Source organism: Rosa chinensis, chromosome 6, assembly GCF_002994745.2.
Source record: "Rosa chinensis cultivar Old Blush chromosome 6, RchiOBHm-V2, whole genome shotgun sequence".
Classification (NCBI taxonomy): Eukaryota; Viridiplantae; Streptophyta; class Magnoliopsida; order Rosales; family Rosaceae; genus Rosa; species Rosa chinensis.
This window is the reverse complement of record NC_037093.1, coordinates 29286830-29298031: the sequence shown is the minus strand read 5'-3', so window position 1 is coordinate 29298031 and position 11202 is coordinate 29286830. Positions and strand designations below refer to the sequence as shown.

At 37.0% G+C, this 11202-nt stretch overlaps 1 protein-coding gene across 5 annotated transcripts; it reads right to left on the bottom strand.

Moving 5' to 3' along the window:
- Positions 1–850: 850 nt before the first annotated feature.
- LOC112174531 (beta carbonic anhydrase 5, chloroplastic) lies at positions 851–4811 on the bottom strand. 5 transcript variants are annotated; one of them, XM_024312318.2, is made up of 9 exons: positions 4509–4811; positions 4354–4421; positions 3692–3853; positions 3559–3607; positions 3293–3406; positions 3111–3164; positions 2657–2739; positions 2445–2547; positions 851–1195 (listed from the first exon to the last, which is right to left on the bottom strand). In XM_024312318.2, exons 1-9 carry the CDS (start codon positions 4587–4589, stop codon positions 992–994), a joined length of 918 nt encoding a protein of 305 aa, XP_024168086.1. In that variant the 5' UTR covers positions 4590–4811; the 3' UTR covers positions 851–991. The 5 variants fall into 5 exon arrangements, with proteins under 5 accessions (XP_024168086.1, XP_024168088.1, XP_024168087.1 ...); XM_024312320.2 differs by having other exon boundaries at positions 2445–2550; positions 3692–3850; positions 4372–4421; positions 4509–4808; XM_024312319.2 differs by having other exon boundaries at positions 2445–2550; positions 4372–4421; positions 4509–4805.
- Positions 4812–11202: the final 6391 nt, after the last annotated feature.

The window sequence follows — 11202 nt, the reverse complement described above, 5'->3', positions numbered from 1 at the left end:
AAGTATGAACTCAAGGCCATGATACATTTGTTGTCGCTTTCCTCAATTATAGTCTCCAGGACTTTAGGCCCAATTGACTTTCTTCCTACCTTGATCTACTTTTCTTCTTTCCCATGGGCTTACCATAGGACGTCTCAAAGAAGAAAGAAACTAGCAGATTCGTAAATTGCATGAAACCAAAGTAAGATCCTCCGAGAGTAGCGACTAATGCTGGTAACTTGAGCCTAAATGCAGTATTTTCTCATCGGGCAAGGATTGATGTAGGTAGCTTGAACCCAAAGGTAAAGATTTCTCATAAGAGCAAGGACTGATGCCGGAAAACGCATGCACACTAGCAAAGGCACCTGCCTTCAGGCCTTCCTCATGGTCAGAAGTAGTGGTGTTGGGGGTGGAATTTTTAGAAGCTACCATTATCAAAGCATCATGTTTAGGTTGCTTTTCGATAAATTCACCATAAATTCCAAACCTCAAAACCCTCAGAAGTCAAATTTCAATCCAGACCTCGAGACTATCACCGGAAGGAGCCTCCTGTCAAACAGATACGCAGGTCACCACTTTAGTGAAGACACTTGATTGGAGAAACACGTCAACCATAACAACACCAAAAAGCAAACCATAGGGGCCAGAAAACCCCGAAGCAAAACCCTAGTACGTAAGGAACAAACCCCAATTAGAACCACTAGGAAGGAAGAGAGATAAGATCTCAATGCCAGCTCCACCCAGAAACCACAAGAGAATCAAGGAGAGAGCTCAATTCTCCATCAAAACCATCAAAGAACTCCTCGTCCATCCTTGCGATTGCTATTACTGCAAGCGAGGGTAAACACACTACAAAGTTCAAGTGTTCTCCTTTTATCGAAGCTCTCAGGAAAGTTTAATTTAATAACACATTAACCCAATACATTTTATTGTTCAAATCGTCTTATTACATTAATGGTCACACATATCTCAGAATAATATGAGGAAAAATTCAGACAACAGAGCCAAAATTTCAGCTCCAAAGTATATGACTTTTAACTGAGATTCTGCCATTTTTCTCTTTCAAATTGTCTTCCTTGTAATCGAGTGTCCATTTCTCAAATGTACAGTCAACAAAATCATAATAACCACCATGTACAGAAAGAATGCCTTTCTTCACCTTTTCTTCTATCCAAGGGTAAGTGAGTAGGTTTAACAACGAACGGTTGACTGATTCCTGCACAATAACACCCATTCAACATTTCTGTAATCAGTGCCTTTTCTTCATAGAAGTTTTTTGATTAAATAAAAAAAAAAAATTAACAACGATATACAAAGTGGGAAAAAAAAATAAAGACAGTTTGAGCAAAAGATCTAAATGCTCAACTGTCACTCACGTAGTTAAAACCCCAATCTATGTCACAAAAAGAACTAAATCATTGAAAATATTTGATTAAAGTATTGGGAGGAATCATCACATCAAACTGTGTTGAACTTTGTAGATAGCAACACTATGAGAATATCACTTTGGTAATGAGCACATACCAATGAAATAAAGAAAATACAAATTGACAATTGTTGTGCAAAGGAAAGCTAGTGCATGGCACCAGTACTTGATGCAGAAGTTTGTGAGCTGTGAAGTGAAGCATGTTTTCCGGGAAATTAACATGGTTGCTGACATGCTATCCAAGTGTAGCCTTACTGAGGATTTGGGTTTGCATTTCATGGAGCAATGATGAGGACATCATAGCCAAACCTTTTAAGGTTTATGAGCGAAAGAAATGGAAAAGAGAGCAGCTAGTCATTCCCTTTCCATATGGTTTGATTAAATTGCTTTCAGTCTAGAAGTCTCTAGGCAGGTGTATTTCAGTTTCAGTTTGGGTCAGTTTCAGTTTGGGACTTTTAAGGTTTCTTTATTATTTCAGTTTCAGTTAGGAGTTTAAATTCCTTTATTAGGTCTTTTATGCTTCAGTTTTGTGAAGTGTAACAGCCCTAGCTATGAAAGAGTCTTTAATGCTAGTTAATATGAGCTATCTGCTCAAATATAAATAAGTGTAAGTGCCAAGTGGCCAGATATGTCGTGATGAATAAAAATTTCAAGAGTGTTTCTGAGTTTTCCAGAGATTGGAGTGTTGGTGTGAAGCCTTGTGTGTGGGTGAGAAACCTGGGAGGGAATCCTAGTTCTTAGTTTTCACCTTCTACCCTACAAAACCTGTGTGTTAAAGCCCTATACCTTAGAGTTTGTTGATCCTGGTGTCTAGGCAGTGATTATACCGCATCAAGCAACCTCCTCCGCAAGTTATCAATCTCCTTCTTGACGACTTGTGTGAAAGTCCTAAGTTTAGGACCATAGTTTCTCATATGTAGTTTTTTCTTTTAGGCCCTTTGGGTCCCCATATATCCAAAAAAAAGAAAGAAAAAAAAGAAAGAAAGAAAGCTTGTGCATGGCACACATTTGTAATTACATAAAATATAAAATTAGTTACCTTCTCACAGTGTTTGCATTGCTGGTCAAAGCTGAGCTTGGAGGCAGCAGCCTTTGTCCACAACCTTGCATCCTTCCCATTGACAACCCAACTTTGGATAAAGCTACTGATAAAACGAGTTTTAAGGAAGTCAGACACTTAACTTGATAGAAGAAAAGATCATACAGGACAATCATAATCCTCAACTTGTAAACTGAACAAGTATACTTAACCTTTTATCTATTTCATCATTCATACTCATAAGAGCACGAATGCCTCCACAACAGCTGTGACCAACAACCAATATGTTTTTGACCTGCAAATTAACTATAATTTAGGACATTTGAACAAAGGAATGCATAGTTCGGTAGGGTTGCATCTGTTTTCCATTTTACTATTAAGAAATACATCATACTAATTAAACTTGCTACCTTCTCTTATTGCCGAGATTCAGTAAATTTCTATGGCATCAAATATAAACTTTTTATAGAAAGATCTAATAATTATAAACTAGTGCCACATATTGGTGCTTTTCTCTGTCACCCCCTCTCAAATATTTAATTTCCTACTGAACGGCCTGAAAATAGTGCCTAAATATGAGTATGTAATTGCCTAAATATTTCCTACCTTACAAGTGTCAATAGCTTAAAGACAGATTAGCATGGAAAGAATTGACGGGATACTTACTTCAAGAGAATTTACAGAAAATTCTAGTGCAGCATTTGTTTCTGAGGGTCCACTCTGCAAAAAATAAAAAATAATAATAAATAAATAAATAAATATCAGTTAGGAAAGAAACACATCTATTGCATAATATATATCATGTCATTGGCGAGTTTTCAATTTTTGTGGCATTATGTCAAGTTTACCTCAAATGGGGGTACCAAATTTGCAATGTTGCGCACCATAAATGCTTCTCCTGGCTGGAATCCCAGAATGGTTGAGGGACAGACCCTAGAGTCTGCACAACCAATCACCAAGAACTGTTCCAGAAACCATCAGTACACATGCATATTCTCCCTGACACTCAAAACAAGAATGAAGCAAACAGCAAATGCATCTATCTAAAGATATACTTGATCCTTCACTACATATGGGCAGTTAATTACTCAATTGTGAAAATTTAGAATACTACCTTTGGTGCTTGACCCTTTGCAAGATTTTGATAGTGTTCCAAGTTTTCCCTATTAAGAATGAGTCAAACAAGAAATCAGAACTGCGGAACTATATGAAGTATTAGCTTCAAGAGCAGAGTACTGGCCACTCACAGATATTTATGCTTTTTGAAGCTAAGAAACCGATGTTTCATATCTTCAAACAAATCGCTCCCATCTTCAGTTTCCACTACTCTCTCCAGTTTGTTGCTCTTAAGTTCTTGAGTCAGCCCTAAGGACTCTCTGGAAGCCTTTATGGTCAAACCTGGATAACTGCTGCAGACAGAAGAAAGAAAACGCTTCAACACCCAGCAATAATCTTTGAAATTTCAGGTTAAGCAGGTTACTTAAAAGGCGATTTAAACATAATTAGAGACATTCTTATCTCTTAGGATCAATCCGAAGGTTGCATGTAGTCTGTAACCTTATACTGTAAACATCTCCTATATACAAACCATGAAACAAAGAAAATCAGAGTTTTGTGACACCACAAAAAGACCTCTAATTAATCCCATCACATTGATCTCACTAAGTCCATGAATTTGCAGCTGAGGTGTAAAGAACTGATTGAACAAAGACAGAGTCAATAATATCAAAGAACAAATCTAGAGTCCTCCATCAATTTCAATCAGCAGTATCAAAGTTACAAGAACAAACGTGCTTTGTGCCACAATTGCATCTCTCATGACATCTCTCAGACCAATCAAAATACAGTACATTTAGAGCACAAGGCTGAAAACTAGAACAATTTTGCAAGCGAAACTTGATTGAGTTACTTGGAATTACTGAATAACCTGAAACGGGTCTGCTGAAATTCCCCTGATTTGAGCTTAGAACCAAAGATCTGTAGCAAAAGTTGCAAGACATGAACAAAAAACCAACAAAATGAAATGCTTCAGTTCAAAGAGAAATTAAGAGGAAATGAACTTACTGTGGATGATTGAATATGTAACGAGAATGAGTACGACGAGTCTTTTGAAAGGGAGGAGGAGGTCGGGGGCAGAATTGCCATGGAAGAGAGAGAGAGAGAGAGACAGGTGTCAGAGGCTCAGAATGGAAGAAGAGACATTATGGAGAGATTGGAGTTTAAAGCAAGGTAAGGTTGGTTGGGGATGAGTTGGGTGGGCGGATCAAGAAACATTTGTCCGTCTCCCAGAAAGACGGAGAAAACGAAGTAAAACATATACACTGGCACTAGCTAGCCCCGAATGAGAATGAGATGCTCAACTGTCTATTGAGGATCGATGTGACGTCCACGGTGAGAGTTAAACAGCATCATGTCCAACTTTCCTTTTTCTTCTTCTTTTCTTCTCTCTTCCTTTTTCTTTTTCCATTGTGAGATAGATCTATCTCGTTTTGGAAATTTTGGTCAACTCAAACATGTCCCCCGCCAAACACAACCCTCTCATATGGCTGCTAATATTATTTGGAGGGTGAGATTACAAGATCATAGACAGTCACAACCTACACAATTTCACATGGTTCTTGATTAACATCAACTGATCAAAAGCTAGAGAATCCTAAAATTGGTGATAAAAAAATAAAGGATTAATTTCAGTTTACCCCCCCTGAGGTTTGGGGGTGTCATCATTTCACCCCCTGTACTTTCAATTTTGAATTTTTACCCCCTAAACTTTCCAATTTCAATCAGCCGTGTCCAATTTCTACTATTCCGTCCAAATTGGACGTTAAGTTTGACTTTTGAGAGCTAAAATGGTCATTTCAACATAAAAATTTAAAAAAATAAAAAAAATATTTTTTTTTCTGTTTTTTAGTTTTTTTTTTTTTTTTTTTTTCAGTTTCTTCGCTTTTTAATTTTTTTTTGTTTCTTAGTTTTTTTTTTTTTAATTTATTTTATTTTGTCTTCAATCTATACACCACAAGTTATAATAGGTTTATGAAAATAAAAAAATACTCTAGGCAGTTAAAAGCCGCTCGCTGGTCTACGATATTTGTGACATATCTCAGATAAAGTGAAGAATTTAGGATATATCCCCAATAAAGTAAAGAAATATCTGTAAAAAATAATTTTACACTTTATCTGTAAATAAATATCTGTAAAAAATGATTTTACACAGATATTTCTTCACTTTATTGGGGATATACAGATATTTATAGATAAAGTGTAAAATCATTTTTTACAAATATTTCTTCACTTTATTGGGGATATATCATAAAATTCTTCAATTTATTGGAGATATATCATAAATATCGTAGACCAAAAATGATTTTACACAGATATTTCTTCACTTTATTGGGGATATACAGATATTTATTTACAGATAAAGTGTAAAATTATTTTTTACAAATATTTCTTCACTTTATTGGGGATATATCCTAAAATTCTTCACTTTATCAGAGATATATCACAAATATCATAGACCAGCGAGCGGCTTTCAACCACGTAGAGTATTTTTTTTGTTTTTATAAACCTATTATAACTTGTGGTGTATAGGTTGAAGACAAAAAAAAAAATTAAAAATTAAAAAAAAATTGAAGAAACAGAAAAAAAAATAAAAATAAAAATAAAAATAAAAAAAATAAATTATTTTTTTAATTTTAATTTTTTTTTAATTTTTTATGTTGAAATGACCATTTTAGCCCTGAAAAGTCAAACTTAACGTCCAATTTGGACGGAATAGTAGAAATTGGACACGGTTGATTGAAATTGGAAAGTTTAGAGGGTAAAAATTCAAAATTGAAAGTACAGGGGGTCAAATGATGACACCCCCAAACCTCAGGGGGGTAAACTGAAATTAATCCAAAAATAAATAAAACAAACTATAATGGTCCAACTGATAGATCTATTGTGAGATAGATCTATCTCGTTTTGGAAATTTTGGTCAACTCAAACATGTCCCCCGCCAAACACAACCCTCTCATATGGCTGCTAATATTATTTGGAGGGTGAGATTACAAGATCATATACAGTCACAACCTACACAATTTCACAGGGTTCTTGATTAACATCAACTGATCAAAAGCTAGAGAATCCTAAAATTGGTGATAAAAAAATAAATAAAACAAACTATAATGGTCCAACTACAATTTCTTCACTAGGGATGACAACAACTCCGCCACAAAGTAGTCACGCCTCTGTGGAAACTCATCATGTTTATTATTTCCAATGTTCTCTACATCGTTATATCATTGTCAAGTTAAGCTAGGAAAAAACATGACAAAACTAAAAGCACCGCCAAATTAGATCTACATGAGACAACAAGCCTCCGCCATCCACTGATCCCAACCACCTCCAACGCCACCATTCACTATCATAGCCCATATGGCCCCATGACACCAAATCAGGGTGCCCAGGTCCAAATTTGAGTCCCACTAGGACAAAACATGATATTTGCCTCAACCAACAAATCCACCAATACCACCAAGGGCCACAATCAAAATCAAAAGAAATCTGACGATGGAGAAGACACACCAACATCAACACAACCACCATAACTATCCATCACAACAACCTACCAACATGGAAATCGTGTTAACCAGTAGAACCATACAATGTTCATTAGAACACAAATCACAGAGATTGGAAACCACCCGAACCACACAATATTCACAATTAATAGAGCATAGTAGATAGATTGGAAACCAAATATATAGTCTGGATGTTTCAAGTCAAACCTTTAACCATGTAAATAAGTGGTAGAGCTAGGCATAATCAGAAATGGCTTGGAACTACCTCCTATCGTCTTATTGGTCTCACTAGCGTGAACCCTGGAAACACCACAAGACAAGCTTTTGCCTGAGCTAAGCTTCAAGCCAAAAGACACGGTAATGCGCCTCCCGAACGTGACCTCTCAGAGAGGTCTGAAAGGACAAAAATAAAGCCTATTAGTCCCCCATCGGAAACAAAGAGAAAGACATTCCTCACTTTACCTATAAAAGGTTTCTTCTTCTCTCTTCATTGATTACACATTTATTATTTGTCTAATGTTACTCTGTCAACATAAATACATTGACTGATTTAAGCATCGAAGAAGTGAAGACTGCTAATTGCAGTCTCCCACTTGACATCAGTGTATTTCATTTGATAGGTTATGGCATCGTTCACCCACACCATAACATCTGAGACACCAGACCCCTTATCTACCTTTAAGAGGATCAAACCCCTCTAATTTCAAGCATTAACATCGACGTTGTCTATGGAAATCAAAAGGTTACTCACTCATGGTGCGGCTAAAAGCAAGCGCATAATTTAACCCTGAAATGTCATTAGTAGTACGTAATAAATAGGGATCGTTCTATTCCGGGGATTGAGGGTACACCTGTCAATGTAGGACAAACAAACAATTAAAATTAAAACAAAGTATAATATTCACAAAGATATTCACAAGTATAAACATTATTTACGAAAAAGGGGGATTTTGTTTTTGGTTTTTTGAAAATAAAACTAAGTTAACAAAACAATTAAAATGCAAAAACATAAAAATACGAATGGAATGAGAGAACAAAGATCAAAATCGAAACATATGATTAAAATTGATTCAAACCCTAATATTGTTCATCTAAGTCATGAGAAAGGAGTTGATCATGTGAAACATTCGAAAGCAAATGAATTCCCATTTTTTACTTTTCAATGCTAATTAACCTAAGCGAAAGCACCTAGATTAATCCTATCAAACATGCAATCAAACCCTAGAAAGCTAGTCAATCATGTCATGTTTAACGCATTACACATAGAGAAAGGCTATCAACTCAAGTGTACAACTTAGTATGGAAAAGTCCACCTAATTGCAATCCTCATTAATTAAATTCGATCTTTGTACAAAACCTTTACTACTTTGATTCAAGTTTACACAAAACGAAAAGTCGATTTCATGTTCTTAAACCTAGCACCAATTATATCAAAACCCTAAGTGTTTGCAACCACATAAGATTAAAATACAAAAGTTATCTATAACGCAAATTTAATTAAACAAACCCACATAAGCAACTCTCGAATCACAATAATATGAATCTGAAAATTCTCAATTAATCATAAAAATTCCAGAAATTAATATTTGTTCAAACACATATGTCAACTAGTTCATAACCAACGAAATTCAAAGCAAAGGTTACAAAGGAGAATCGGATTACACCGTGAGATGGGGATGGTGATGAACGATTGATGTGGTGGTCTCTTGAATCTCGAAAGCAAGCTTCAAGGTTGGAGATGGATGATGGATGCTCACGGCTATGCTTCTTCTCCCTTGGCCTTGCTTGAACTCGTGGAGATGACTAGAGGATGGAGAAACTCACGGCTATGCTAAGAAGATTTTCTTATTGTTTTCTAAAGTGTAAATTGTATGGGGGGGAGGAACCCCTGACGTTGAGAAAAGGGGAGAATATATAGGGGCACGGCTAGGGTTCTCCAAGCAATCAGAAATCACTTCAACCAATGGTATGATGCCAAGTAAGCCTTGTGATGTGGTCCAACCAATCGTAGAATGCCAAGTAAGCCTTGGTGTGTCATCTAACCAATCAAAACTCTCCAAATTAATTCCCTAAATTCCTTTAATATATATCCTTGCCGAAATTATATAAGGATTTTCTGATTTTCTTCATTAATTTCGGCCAAGAATATCTTAGGAGAGAGTAATTGCCGAAATTCCATAAATAAATTCTGATTTGCTTCACCAATTTCGGCCACAAATATCCTTGGGAAAGTAATTGCCGAAATTCCATAAATAAATGCTGATTTGCTTCACCATTTTCGGCCAAAGATCACATTTAAATCTTCCAAGAATATCTCTTTGCCCTTAAAAATCTCCCTTGAATTACTCCAATCAAAATCTTCAATTATATTTTCAGATTTTCATGTTGCCTCCTCCTTTTCCTCTTTGTATTTTACGGCAAACACATATATATTCTCCAAAAATATCTCTCATGTGTCACAAACCCTAATTTCCATGGGCCTTTATCCATTTGCCGAAATCCATAACCTCTTGAGAGTTCTTGGGCCTTTGTGCGTCACCTTCAAGCCATGTCATCTTCTAATGTCTTCAAGAAGCTTCTTTCAATGCCATGACACTTCATTTTTCTGCTTTCCTTTCTTGGTTGACTCAAGAGTCTTGTTTTGGCAGGGTTTCCTCTTCTGGACAAGGTTTCCTGGTTGAAACAGGATTTCCTGGTTGAACAAGGAAAACTTCATTTCTTCTTTTCAGCTTATTTATGCAGCCCTTTGTATCTCATTTTGTCTCCTTCCAACATTGGCGAGCTCCTCTTTCCATTTGTGAGTTCATTTCCACTTTTTAGCTCCGAGGTCCTGAAAATAGAAACTAGTAAGAAAAATAGAAACTTTCCTAAAATGAAAAATGGCAACTTTCCTAAACTGAAAATGGAAACTTTCCAAAAATGAAAAATAGAAACTACAAAATAGAAACTTTCTACAAATAGGAACTTTCCCAATCGAAGAATGGAAACTTTCCTAAACAGAGTTTTATTAAGGAAATAACGCAGAAAATGTAGGGAAATGCAGTTAAAACGTTGCATTAAAATGCTCCTATCAACTCATCACTATCATGACTAAAGGTGATGACGGAGCTGCACCCAACCCAGTCAAAGCAAAATCCGCTAATCCTCAGCCAGTAGAACGCCAACACCAATGCTCAACGTCAAGTCATCACTCCAATAAGGCTGTATTCCTTTCCGCAGTGGAAAATGACCATATCGGAAGCCTACAGTGAATTCTAAGTCAAGATCTCAAAGCCAAGCTAGAGATGTCTCTGGTGGACCTATACCATGCCAACAGAGAGCGCGAACAAGAGTGCAAGGAGAAGGCAATGGCCCAACATCAAGTTGCAGAGTTGCTGGCAGTGTTAAGGAGTAGCATGCATTTCACAAGAATTTCACACTCACAGAGCATAGGGCAAGATGAAGACATCAAGGTCAGAGATGGGGTAGCACCGGAGGTTGGTGCAATGCCAACAAACCAAGTGCATGTAAGCGTTTTGCTCAACCATTCTGAGCTTAAGGGGCTTGGAGTGGCACCCTATCCAAAGAGTTGTCATTAGGACTCGCACCCTAATGAAAACTCTTTCAGCGTCGGGCAGCCCAGACTGGTGGCTAATCAAGCATTGTCATGCCAACAACTAGTCCTAATCAGCAACCAGGCTTACCCCCGGCCCACCGTTGACGCCACGGCCCTAATCCTTGATAAAGTGCAAGAGTTGGAGGAGAGGCTACTGTGAGAAGAAGAAGGCGCCCCAGTGCCAACGGTAAACCCATTATCTGCCGCACACCTTGCCCAATTCAGTCATAGAATCTTGTAGACGTTAAGGCTAGCCTATGCCAAAACTCCCAAAATTGCCCAATACTGCATCTAACAGGCCCACCATGATACCCAAAATAGGGGTTAAAGAAGATTAAGAGAGTGTGAGGGAACAAGAACTGCTCGAGGAGAAATTTCACCAAAAACATGCTTAGGGCCTTTCTTCAGGGCCTAAATGGCCATATTATTGCAGGGACTTCTATAATTCCAAGCCAAAACCTTCATGGTGGGAAGGGATTAAAGATGCATGTCAAAGCAAAGCCTAGATCAATGAAATCTTGGCGGAGTATACTTTTTTTCAGTGGAGGGAAGGGATTCTTAACATGTACTTTTCGTGTTAATGGTTTAGCACTAAACCAAA

Excerpts from the sequence above, each read along its gene's own strand:
- LOC112174531 (XM_024312316.2), bottom strand. The coding sequence starts at position 4,589 with ATGGCAATTCTGCCCCCGACCTCCTCCTCCCTTTCAAAAGACTCGTCG. Across the intron at positions 4,422-4,508 it reads TACATATTCAATCATCCACA|ATCTTTGGTTCTAAGCTCAA; the intron begins GTAAGTTCATTT and ends CTTTTGCTACAG. Across the intron at positions 3,165-3,292 it reads ATTTGGTACCCCCATTTGAG|AGTGGACCCTCAGAAACAAA; the intron begins GTAAACTTGACA and ends TATTTTTTGCAG.